This window comes from Corythoichthys intestinalis, chromosome 1 (genome assembly GCF_030265065.1).
Source record: "Corythoichthys intestinalis isolate RoL2023-P3 chromosome 1, ASM3026506v1, whole genome shotgun sequence".
NCBI classification, from domain to species: Eukaryota; Metazoa; Chordata; class Actinopteri; order Syngnathiformes; family Syngnathidae; genus Corythoichthys; species Corythoichthys intestinalis.
Window position 1 is genome coordinate 63,329,662 of NC_080395.1, and position 13,744 is coordinate 63,343,405.

The 13,744-nt window shown below is 37.2% G+C and overlaps 1 protein-coding gene across 12 annotated transcripts in view; it reads left to right on the forward strand.

Annotated features, from left to right (window-relative positions):
- Positions 1–13,744, forward strand: part of tjp1a (tight junction protein 1a) — a 209,536-nt gene that overhangs the window by 36,566 nt on the left and 159,226 nt on the right. For all 12 annotated transcript variants that reach the window (XM_057835140.1, XM_057835147.1, XM_057835175.1 and 9 more), the window contains exon 2: positions 6,376–6,589. In XM_057835140.1, the coding sequence (XP_057691123.1) occupies positions 6,376–6,589 (214 nt within the window). The remainder of the gene's footprint in view (positions 1–6,375; positions 6,590–13,744) is intronic.

Here is a 13,744-nt window from a genome sequence, read left to right on the forward strand (position 1 = left end):
CTGTACCGAAAATGAACCGAACCGTGACCTCAAAACCAAGGTACATACGTATGAACCGAGATTTTTGTGTACCGTGACACCCCTACTGTATATACATTTAGACTTGCCAACTGTAAGGTTTGACTATTAACAGTACTATTGGCCTGTAATTGGCGGGCTTTTAGCTGCTTTTCATTCATACCCTTTCTGGATGTCAATTATAACGTACTGCATAAGTGATCGGTTGTGCTGTCACTGCTAGAACTGTTTTTGCTAGCTGGAAAGAATTATTGTTTGGTGGTCACAGATGTGTGGATTGTGGGTGGGTTTGTTTATGGACATTAGAGTGCGTACGACAGGATAAAAAAAAAGTCTTAAATAGCATTATTATGTGAATTAGAATCATATTTTGAGACGGTTTGACTATATACAACAATTTGGCAAAACGCAGATGATGAGAAATTAGTTTTTTAATCCGCCGTTTCGACACGCCTACCATTATAGGGCTCTAGCGTCCCAACAGGAGGATGACGTCGGCAGGGTCATGGTTTCAAATCTGATTTAGAATTCAGCCCATTTAGGGGGAATTATTCATAACGAGGAGAATGCAACGAAAAGAGCCGCAAAATGTCATTGTTTCAGACTCTTTACTCCAATATTTTTACAGGATATTCTTTTTATCGAAATATTTTTAACCAATTGCTAAATAAATGGAATGGTAATGACAAATAACAGTTTTGTGATAAATGGAATATGAAATAATAAAAATCCATTTATTCAGTACGACATGACAAAATTGCTCCATAATGGTCAAAACTGTCGACTTCACCTTTACTGTCGCACCTCCCAAACGATATTTTATGCCACCGTAGTTAGTTAGGCTTTTGTCATTTCCCTGCCCCAGCTTCGGAGAATGTAAACAAACCAAGAGGCGTGACAGCAAGCCGACATGCTAACCCGAACCGAGTGACGTCTCAAAGTCTTATTTTCGCTTTTCGAAGCGAAAAATCACACAAAACTACTGTAGCTTGGATCATGTGACATGGTGGCGGGGTTGTCGATTGTCTTCGCCGATTGAGAACCCACCCGGTGGTGAGCAAGTTACAGCTCGTTCCCCTGCCACGGACAGGAGAGCTCGCAGGGGAAGCAGATGGAGCGTACCGCTGGACAAACCGGCCGACGTCGGAGGAGCACGTAGCTGACACATGGTCAACACGAATATGGCGTAAAATAATGCTTTACTACACGGCGAAGACGTAAAAAAGAGAGAAGCGTGCAGTTGTTGTGCAGCTAATATGGCAGGATGTGTCTGAGAATTTTTCTACATGTCCATCCATGATCAAACGTAAGTAAATAGTCCTATATTTAAAGAAAGTTTGTAGTGTTTTTTTTTGTAATCGCTGTATTTGTGGCCATTTTTAACACAAAGTTGCAATTTTTGATGGGGTTGAAAATTTAACAGAACATCGGGCACACGAAGAGGGCAATAAACCGACTATAGGGGGGGTGTGCAAATAAACCGCCTGTCCTCGGCCGAGTGGCCTTTTCGGTGGACAATCAGCCACAAAATGCAAGCCACCTCCGTATTAAAATGTGTGCCATGATCCCAGTATTTGAAATAATACAAAATATGATGTTTACTCACTTCCTCGTAAGTCCAATAGTCCCACAGTAGTAGGGCTTGTTTTGGCCAATATCCGCGGTGAACGGGAACCTTTTAAAACCCAAAAAGGCTCACACGCTTCCCCCTGGTGGAGCAAAAATTTTCTGCAGCCATTTGGCTGTCGTGATGCGAAAAATAAACGAATTAATCCGCTAAATCAGCTGAATCCGCAGTCCATCTGCATGTTATAAAGCAATGCTGTATTGTGAGATGCTGACCTGGGTAACGTCACATTTGCATTTGTCCTCAACCCAAGACTGAAGTCGGAAGTCTAGTATAAAACGATCTTTTCCACACACATCCAAACGGTCCATTTCATTCAGGAGCATAAAACACCACGTGAAATATGAAATAAACATGCTTTTTGGTGTCATATTCACTTTAAGATTGATTAATCAATCAGATTTTAATCACATAGAAATATTTAACCCAAAAAGCATTTTTTTATATGGGGAAAATTTTAGTGAATGAAAGAATCAAATAAAAAATAAATTAAAAAAAAAAAGCAAATAGCAATTATTGCTTTTCATTTGCTATTAATTAATTACTAAAGCAACAATTATTTGAAGATAAAGTGTTATTGTAGGATCCCCCCACCTCCAGAACAGTCCAACATTAAATGGTCAAGAGGTTAATTGTGCTTTTGTTGATCCCAGTATCTATAAATATGTGCTGAAATCTAGCAATTTACAAATGATAAAAGTAAAATACTGTATACATGTGATGTTGTAACATGTGATTTGATTGTATTAATTGTACAGACCCGCTGCTTTCATAACCTCTCTAGAGTTAAATTAAACAAGGAGGAACAAATTACTGTTTCATGAGAGCCAGAAAAACAAAACTTTATGTCTTTTCATCAATGACAGGGGTGTCCAGACTATGGCCGGCAGCCCAATTCTTATTCTTATTAGTATCATTGAATATAGCCCCCACTAGAAGTTTTATTTCACCCTACATTGTGTTGCACTTCTCACCTTTAACACTAGATAGAGCTAATCACTCAAACAGTATAATTATAGTAAAAATCTATTAGCTCAAGGATCAAGACCTGACATGCTGAAATCAATATAGGAAACAAGAATTTTAGTTTTTTTGTTTTACATACACTTTTTTAGATTTATTATTTTTTTTTAACGTGATAAACTGAGCTATCTTGGTTGTGATTTTCTTGAGTTTTTGCTGGACATTTAATAAAAATATACATTCATCCATTTTCAACACTGCTTATCCTTTTCAGGGTATCAAGGTGCTGGAGCCTTTCCCATCTGATAGGATAAGACGTTTATAGCCATCAATAGTTGCCAATGACTTCATATTTAAAATAGTGCTGTTAATGTCAGTGCGGTAATTCATTTTTTAAATTAATCACATTAAAATATTTCAGGCATTTAACGCATGCGCGGAATGACCCGCTCATGCATTGCCTCAAACAGATTACAATGGCGCCGTTTTTTTTGCACACTGAGAGCTAAGAGGCAGAGAAAGGCGAGTGGACACAGGCGTTCATTGGACCGCGCCATTTATTGGCATAAGCTTCGGCAAGTCCTTCACAACTAACATAAGTATCATTTAGTGAAAGCAAAACAAAAATAATATTTCTATCTCTCAAAAAAAATTCTTCATTCCCAATCAAAATAGCTATGCAATATATACATTAAACTTACTCAGACTTTGGTCAAACTCTATTCAAACATTTTGTTTAGCTTAACAAATACACTGGATGGCAATATTTAGTCACAATATACAAACTATCAGAAGCCTCGTACGTTGTGAAGTCAGCCAATGACCATGGAGTACAGTGGAAACAGGGAACTACAGCATCAGTCGAGGGACAAAACACACTCATTGGCTTGATTTCTAAGTAATTTAAAACTCGCCATTGACACCTTGTGGTGTATTTCAATCACTACTGTACGTAGTTAAAGACTGTGGAAGAAGGGCAGGGGTTTTTTGATTGAAAATTTTACAAATTTTATTAAAACGTAAACATTAAGAGGGGTTTTAATATAGAATTACTATAACTTGTACTAACATTTATCATTTAAGAACTACAAGTCTTTCTATCTGGGGATCCCTTTAACAGAAAGAATGTTAATAATGTTAATGCAGTCTTGTGGATTTATTGTTATAATAAACAAATACAGTACTTATGTACAGTATGTTGAATGTACAGTATATATCCGTCTTGTGTCTTATCTTTCCATTCCGACTATAATTTACAGAAAAATATGGCATATGTAAGAGATTGTTTGAATTGCAATTAATGACGATTAAATCATACATTTTTAAACTGTGATTAACACGATTAAAATTTTTAATCGTTTGACAGCCCTAATTTAGAAATAAATATATACATTTTAAAAACACAATCTTTTTTTTAGTCTGATTCCGATCCTCTGTTTAACAAACATAAGTGGAAGAACTTCAAGTCGGCCCTTGAATCCTTTCATTTTTCTGAAAGCAGCCTTTGAAGAAAAAGTCTGAACACCTCTGTTCTATGACCTACACTGTCTTCCCTGCTTTTTAATCCATAGTGTTCTGTCAATACTTGTTGTGTTAAGAATGACCAACATTATTGAGCAATCAATAGTAGTGGCTGTGAGAACAGAAAGCACAATCAGCTGTTGTCCACAATGATTTATTAACAATCATAGTGGTGAACAATAATGCTCGCTAGTATTTTCATACTCTACCACATAGGTAGGCCTTTATAAATCATTTCATTAGCTTTAGCTCACTTAAGCGTTATGAATATTTTAGTGCTATCAAATTTATCATGTTAACGGGCGGTAATTAATTTTTTAAATCAATCACATTAAAATATTTGACGCATTTAACGCATGCGCGGAATGACCCGCTCATGCATTGCCTCTAACAGATTACAATGACGCACTTGAGACCTAAGAGGCAGAGAAACGTGTCTTGTTTTGTGCTTTTTCTTAACAAAGGTATACCACACGCGACGTGCTGGAACTTTGTCTCTTTATAAGCACATTCAGCTTCAACATTAACACAGCTTACGACTCTCGGCAGGCCGTAACTCTAACTCACTCCTGCATCATGTGAGTAAACAACATTGGCGCCACGTGCACTTCAGGGTGCCTCGGATAATTGTTTATCAGAATATTACAAAAGGCGAGTGGACACAGGCGTTCATTGGACCGCGCCGTTTATTGGCATAAGCTTCGGCAACTCCTTCACAAAAAACAAGAATCGTTTAGTGAAAACACAACAAATATAATACCTCTCAAAAAAATAATATTCACAAAAAGAAAAGTGCTTCAATCTGGATTAATGAGGCCCTATTCTCACACAGTTTAACAACAGCGCAAAGGGAACTGGCATTCCCAATCAAAATATCTATGCAAAATGCACATATAAGTACTCAGACTTTGGTCAAACTCTATTCAAACATTTCGTTTAAATACACTGGATGGCAAAATTTACTAGTAGTCACAATATACAAACTATCAGTGGTCTCGTACGTTGTGAAGGCAGCAATCAAATGACCGTGAAGTGCAATGGATGGACCAGTAGACAGGTAACTACGGCGTCAGTCGAGGGACAAAACACACTTTTTGGCTTGATTTCTAAGTTGATTTAAAACTCGCCATTGACACCTTGTGGTGTATTTCAATCACTGCCTTACGTAGTTAAAGACACTGTGGAAGAACGGCAGGGAGCTCATGTGACGTCCCACTCGGCGACATCAACAGTGGCGAGCTACTAGTTTATTTTTTGATTGAAAATTTTATAAATTTTATTAAAACGAAAAAATTAAAAGGGGTTTTAATATAAAATTAGTATAACTTGTACTAACATTTATCATTTAAGAACAACAAATCATTCTATCCGTGGACCCCTTTAACAGAAAAAATGTTAATAATGTTAATGTCATCTTGTGGATTTATTGTTATAATAAACAAATACAGTACTAATGTACAGTATGTTGAATGTATATATCCGTCTTGTCTTGTCTTTCCATTTCAACAATAATTTACAGAAAAATATGGCATATTTTGGAGTTGGTTTGAATTGCGATTAATTACGATTACCTAATTTTTAAGTTGTGATTAACTCGATTAAAAATTGTAATCGTTTGAAAGCCCTTGAATATTTATTTACTACTTGTATTGGAACAGCACTTTTTGCGACCAAAGCCACATCTCTACTTCATCAACCAAGTCTCATTGTTTTCCAATCATTATAATCCTGTATATGCGTATTGAGCCAAAGTCTTACGCTAGCTCTATGGTTTGTACAGTATTGACCTAAAACATGGTTTAGATGAGTAGGAAAGAACAAAGGAACCCTGTAAAAATTGTGACTTTATTTCTCACCTTAACACCAAGTAGTAGGAAGCTTTGTGGCCTGATAACAGAAGGCAAGTGGACGCTGCATACTTTGTAACCATCTGCAGGCTACCCCACTGACATTCAGCCTAATTACTCACACTTGCTTGACTGTCACCACACCCAACAGGAAAGGATGTCCTTTAAAAGCCATCAAGTTGTCTTACTCCCTGAGGCAACTACTGTATATGTTTATACCTTGAATATTCATCAGTTCCTACTGGTAAAATAATTCTTATTAATGAGAATTATGTTTAATCTATGTCCCCATTGTAAGTTTCAAAGTTGTTTAAGGCGTAGCCAATTATGTTCTCGGTTGCATACAAGAACATATTAATATGGCAGAAAACACCATCAACATCGTTCTCCATCTTGCAGGGTAACACCGTCAGACGGAGAAACGTCACCCTCTGGTGTTCCCGAGTCTTCAGATGGGCCTCTAGGTGCTACAGGGGGTGCTGGTGCTATGGCCATGCCTGCCACGTCCACCCTCTCCCTGCCCATGAGCCAGGGGAAACCTTCCTTGCGTCGAATCAAAGGCCGCATTCACCGCAGCAAGAGCCTAGACAGCATTGATCTGCTTGACTCCAATGTAAGTGCTCACTCATTTGTGTACAACAGTAAAACTTTTTTTAAGAAACACGTGGACTTTTCAGAGTTGTAATATATGATTTGAAAAGCGATTATATTGTTATATACTGTATATATGGTGCATTGTGTCTTGAACCTTTTCTGGGTGCAAAGAAGACGATCAAGCCATTTGGGAGTAAAATACCTTGTCCCAGAAAGGTTTGTTACAGTTGCAGGTCGACTAACTGGGTAAAGAGGCAACCACACATCTAAATGAACCTTTTCAGATACAGTACATTGATCACTGCAGTGGACAGCTATTCAAAAGTTGTCACTCATGACCTTTAACCCTTCACCGGGGAAGCGACTACTTTTGACCATTTAAGAAAAAACATTTTTTGACCAGCCTTAAACAAAACATAGATATTACCAGTTGTTATCCAATTATCCTTTTTTTTTTTCATCATTGTATTTTTTTCATATAATTTTGTACCAGAAATTATAAATACATTAATGAATGAATACAATGTTAGTAAAAGATCAATTAACTTTAAAAAATGAATAAAAATATAAATACACTGTGATTATGGCCACAAGTAACACTCCGAAGTAAATTTTTCACCCCTAGTATTTACTGTAATTCATTGCGTGCCTTTGATGATGATAGATGTACAATCCGTTTTGACCAGGAGGAGCGAATGGCCAGTCCTTTCAGACTGAAGTGACATGCATTAAATTCGGAATAAGTGAATATTTAAATAATAAAAACATAGATTCGGTCAGTTTCACAAATAAACATTTTGTTTGTAATGTATTCAATTGTATATAGGTTGAAAGGGATTTGGAAATTGTTATATTCAATTTTTTATCGCGACAGTTATAGAAATCTTTTGATTCCAGCAGGTCACTCAAAATGTTTTTTGCAAGTATATTAAACGAAATACCCATCTTTTTTTGTCCAGGCGAACAGCACACTAAAAAGAATGTTTTCTGTTCACGACTTTTTGCATCTAACTCATGTAGCCTTTCACATATGGTGGCTGAGAGGTGTCAAACAAAATGTCCAAACACATTTTGCAAATAGAAAAAAGCACAAACCCCAATTGCAAACGCTTTGCAATATCAAAAAAAAGCACGAATGCAAACTGCCACAACACGGTCCCCAATTCCTAAAGCGCGATTGCAAATTGGAAAAAGCACGAACCCAGTTGCCACAACACGACAGCAAATGGCTCGCAGCACAGATGCAAAAGGCTCGCAAGACGAATGCAAATACCCACAGCAAAACAGCAACAACCCACAGCACAACAGCAAAATCCCGCAGCACAACGGCTGGAGGCTGGCCTGTCAGTAAAAAAAAAAAAAAAAGGACGACACTTTGTCTATTGCTATATGTGCTTTGTGACCATCTCTACGGACCTCTGTGAAGTTGCAAATTTATATAGAAATGATGTAAAGCTTTTGTGCTGCAAAAGTTTTGTTTGTGCTGCTTTCGTTTTAGAGATATCTAAAATTCTTTTATAGGTAAATCTGAGGTCAGCCCCCATTTCGATTAAGAATTGTGTCAATCGTTTGTACTGGTTTGTGCTGTAACGGTTTTGTAGATACAGTATTATGCTTTTTTTGAGATATTAATTTTGAGTGGTGACGTCACTTGTAGCTTTTCCTTAGCTTAGCTCCCGCGGCTAATAGAGCGTACCGAATCGATCAATAACAGAGGGGTAAAAAAAACTAGCACGATCATAACACAAACAAATTCAGATGTATTTTGCAGTAAATTGGGGCGCTTGAGATATTAATTTCGAGGGAGGATGTCACTCTAAGCCCCTCATTTACTGCAAAATGACCTGAAGTGGTGCCATTCATTTGTGCTAAGTTGAATTGGGGTTCGAGCTTTTATCAATTTGAAAAGTGTTTGGGCTTTGCATTTTGCCTGACACCTCTCGGCCACAGTATTCACATGTACAGTACATCCAACGCAAAGTGGAGGTCATAGTCACGGAATCATAGCTTTAGCATAACATGTCTATCAAATTCAAAATATCTTTTCCCTCTACTCAACAAGATTTTTCATCTACATGTGTTACAGCCACTCTCACACATGACACAATGACCTTTGGTTATGCAATGTTTCTTAGGCTTTCAGATGAGCACACAACACATTCCATATGCCTCTCTCTATGACTGGCTTACTCTCATAAAAGTATTAATCTAGTATGTGATTGGATAAGCTGCTTGATGCTAAAAAGCCTGACCAACTCTGGGATTGTCCATTGAGCTCCACTCTCTCCACCAGTCAATTCATGTCTACTTGTGTGCGTATGTGCGAGTGTGTGTGTCTGTGAGGAGCTGCTTTGGGACAGCCACCAATGGTTTACGGCCAAAAAAAGCATGCCAAACTGCGACTAATGCAAGCTTGCTGAGGCTGTTTTTGATGGCATTGGACCACAGTGGGCACAAGGATACTGATAAATCTCTCTCCTGCACAGCACTGAATGTTTCTCTATCACTGCTATTGTCAGTTATCGACAAATGTATGCCTTTATAAACATTCACAATGTGCTCTTTTCACTCTGTACACACCTGTCCTTCCAGAATATATTCCTTTATAAACATTCACAATGTGATCTTTCCATAATATACACGGCTGTTCTTCCTCTCTTTGTGTTGGCAGTTTTTGTGTGTGCGTGAGTGCGGGCATGTGTGCTGTCTTTCTGCGTGTTCAGAAGTGTTGCTTGCTTTTTTTTTTCTTTCTTTTTTTTTTTTTTTTTTTGGGAGCTGCCTGCTTGTCAGAAGGAGAGTCAGAATTGTTGTGACCATGTTTAAGAGGCGGCATTTGCAGTCCACACCAGTTAATGCAAGTTCACGTTTATTGATGTGAAGGAGGGTTGAAGGTGGACAGAGCAAGTTGTATGGTAGTGGGAGTGGGTGACAAGTCAGGGATGTGCTCCAAGATGACACAGCACTGCCACCCTATGTGATCTAATACTTATTCACATACAGAGACAGGCTCCAGAGATTGCACGACTTTAGATTTTTTTGTAGTCAACACTAATGTGGTAAAAGTTTAATTGAAGTCAACTAGTTGCTGATGGCACTGATGTTTTTTCTCAGTAAAATACTTTAAATGAACAAAGTCTTAATAAGCCGGAATGCTCTGCAATAATCGATACTCTCAATGAAAAGCTTTTGCTTTACGCCTAACATAGATATCATTAAGCAATGGGCATACTGTCAGCAGTACATTGGCGGAATACTACTGAAGTTCTACAGTTAAAGTGCATCTTGTACATTTCCTTTTTATATCCAATGCGATGGTGAAAAGGTACTAAATAAATTGTGTCAATGTCCCAATATTTATGGACTTAACTGTACACAAGCCACTCTCAAACATGACAAATGTGGATACATGACCTCATTTTGGGCTAACCACAGCGGCACTATACTGAGAAATTGAGTTGTTTGCAAATGATAATGGACCTCTTTATAATGCCCCGCTGTCCTTCCACTCTCATAGTGTCGGCAGAAAAATCCTATTATAAGGCTGGATGTCCCCCGCACCCTCTCTCTGTTGCTTTCATTAACAAAGGTGCATATTCAAAAATAGACAACATTTTTAATTACCTATTAATATTTTTCCTGACCAAAATATATGTATTTTTCTATTTGAAAAGATTTAAAGGTACTATGAAATGGTACAGCAACTGACTTTAAAATGATTGTAGACCATATTTTGGACACAAACCTATCCAAAAATAGTGACAGTAAAGGTTTAATAATGAAATCAGATCATAATTAGTCTTCCTTTCTCAGCTGCCTTGTCACCGTCCCCTAAAAAAATCTCCAAACAGATGATGAGGTCTCAGCCAGAATGAGCTGCAGATTTTTACAGACTGCTAGCATGCTATCCATATGCGATCTCTTCTCTGTTGCCGTGTGACTATTCTATAATTCTGGCAACATGTTCTTGCTAGTGTAGTACTAGAAAGCTAGAAATGATCATCAAGTCTGGTTGAGATGTCACTACCACAATTGCTGAAAAAAAAAGTGGGCTTTCCCGGGATGCATTGTTGTGGGTGGAAAAAACTATGAATGGGTAATAATAAAAAAAAGCCAGCCAGATTTGAGTGCTCAATTTGTTTTCTTCATAAAAAATAACATTAGTGCAGTCATTTTCATTTTTTGACACGGTTATTCATAGCACCTTTAAGTGGATTACTCAGAAAATATATAAAGTTGGCAATATTGTTATTTCTGGAGAATGCATTTGCTATAAATTTAATGACTCATATTCGAAACAAACAAACAAAAAATACCATGAAGTGCACATCTATCCCGTTCGGGTTTAGGAACCAAAAGCATTCATCATTCATTTTTCAGCATTCATTTTTAACACCACTTATCCATGTCAGGATTGCAGGGTGCTGGAGACTATCCCAGCTGACCATAGCTGAAAGGCACACTACACCCTAACTTGGTCTCCAAACAGTTTTAGGTTGCACACAGAGACAGACAACCATTCACACTCACAATCACACTGCAACTGAGAAGGTATTGATCCTACAACGCCTGCGTCGAAGTCAGGCTAATGCATCACAAGACCACCAGTGACCAAAAGCATTAAAACTCCAAGTACTCTTTGCAAAAATTATTTTGTACATTATGTCCTAATGTTTTTTTTTTTTTTTTTTTTTTGTGCCACCGACTGTTTTCATAATAAAATCATATTGTGACCGATCTTTTCTCATCCTATTAGCATAGCATTTTGTAAGAAACATCATTACAGGTTAAAAAAAACAACAACAGTATGTCTCTCTTACAGTTTCTAAAACTTTTTGGGGGGCAGAGGCGAGGACAGACATGTGAGTATTTTGCAAGTAATGGTGCGACTAGTCTAATTTTTGTTACATTATTTCCATAAGCATGCAGCATAGTCCCACTGTTTTCCATACTGCAGTGAGTGTCTTGGATTATGTTGTTGTACGTTGTGTCCTTCTACTAGAGGTGTGTAGTAACGCGTTACGTTTACTCCATTACATTTGCTTCAGTAACTTTTTCAGAAAAATTTACTTCCAAGAGTAGTTTTACTAGGACATACTTTTTAGTTTTACTTGGGTAGATTTGTGAAAAAGAAGCACTACTCTTATTCCACTACTTTGGGCTACACTATTTGTTACATTTACCTCTTTAGTCTACATATCAGATTACACTCTTTTTTTCTTGCCAGATATGTCAGCAGTGGGGATACCAGTTTCACCAATGAAACGGCGCAATAATAACCACATGGCCCTATTTGTCCAATCGGACTCAAGCTTTCTGTATGATCACGCCAACCTGTTCAATCACTTGGCGTCGTTAAAGCACTGTAAAAAATTTAATATTTGACATAGTGCGTTGCCATCAACATGACTCAAAAGCGCAGATTTTAACCTCTCTCCCAGTTTTTATTTGGCACCGATTGACCACGGAATACCGGCGATATGATCCTTTTAGTTTCATAATAGGAAATATATTTTGTCCACTAACGAGCACTCAAGCTGTTAGTTTCTGGTTTTTTTTTTTTTTTTTTGCTTAATTTGGTTATTTAATAGGTTATAGTCTTTATCATTAACTATACTTTGCTTTTTTGTAATGCACTTTGTGGACCTCTCGGGTTTTTGTGAAGGGCTATAATGAATAAATTTGATTTGATTCTTCTTCCAAGTATAATAATAACAACAGTTCATATAGATAACTTTGTGTTTAGAAAAAAAATACCATTATTTACAAAAAAAAAAAAAAAATCAAACCTCTTAAGCAGTTACTCACAATGTTACACGTTAGTTGAGTATTCTTTTCACCAAATACTTTTTAATTGTACTTGAGTAAATTTTTTGCATGACTACTTTTACTTGAGTAATATCATTTTGAAGTAACGCTACTCTTGAGTAAAATTTTAGGCTACTCTACCCACCTCTGTCTTCTACGATGAATATAGTCATAGTCAGCGCAAAGTTGGCCATAAATCTTATTTTGTCAACAAAGAAGGAAATTAACCTGTACCATTGGCCCTTGTTTTTTGTCACCAGTCTGTCTTTTTTGAGAAATGACAATTTTTTTATATTATTTTTTCTTTAAATGACCAAAAATACTCACCTGCACTATAAGGGGTCTTAAAAAGTCTAAAGTTTCATCTTTTGAATAGCTGTCCACTGTGGTAACCACTGTTCCTGATAAGGTTGAGGGGCCCGTGTGGCAACAGAAGCTCGAATTAAATTGCGTTATGTTGTTGTTAAACTTGTTATTTTTTGTAATTAATTCATCATAATGAATCCCAATAAATATTAAATGAATTTCAATCAATGTCCCATCCCTAATGTAAATATAAATGCATTTAGGTGACAGTAGTATTAGTCAGCAACAACATGTTACTGGAAATGGTTCTACCTCTCCTCTCCCAAAAAAAAAAGTGATTAGCAATAGCCGACATTCGGCTTCAAATGTCTTTGTGAGTACTGTGTGGCCACACACACGCACACAGACACCCTCAAGCATCTACATATGTGTCTGTAGCTGTCACTGTGAAATGTTTTTTTTTTTATGTCTTTGGAACAGAGCTGGATAAATCCACTTTGTAAAATTGATGTGTTACTGCGTCTCTATGGCCCTATGCTGAGTATTCACATAAAACAGCCACAAAGGGAATCAAAGGTGGCAAAAGAGCCACAAAATAAATCCAAGGTGTCAAAATAGCCATAAAAGGTGCTTTTAGACACACACACAGGGAATGGTCAGAAAAGGACTATGCAGAAAAAGGAAAAAGAAGGCAGGAAATCTGGATTTTAACCACCACGGAAGGCGCACACTGTATGCAGTTGTATCATTGTAAATGTAGATGTTTTTTGTCCTTTTATTTCTAAACATATTGTTTGCATGTTCTGTATTTCCACCATAGTTTTGGTGGTAGCGGAGATTGCTGAACACAAAATACCAAAACATTAATTGGAGTGTACAGAAACTTTGGAAGCTGTTACAGTGTCTAATTATAAGATAGCTACAAATAGATTAGATTTTTGGGGGTTTTTTTTAGATCAAAGCCAGGTAATTGTGTGCTGCTGCATTATATTTGGTGGTGAGTTTTGTGGCCTACATAAAAACATTGAGTCACTGAGAAAAGGAAAATGGCTGATTTATTTTC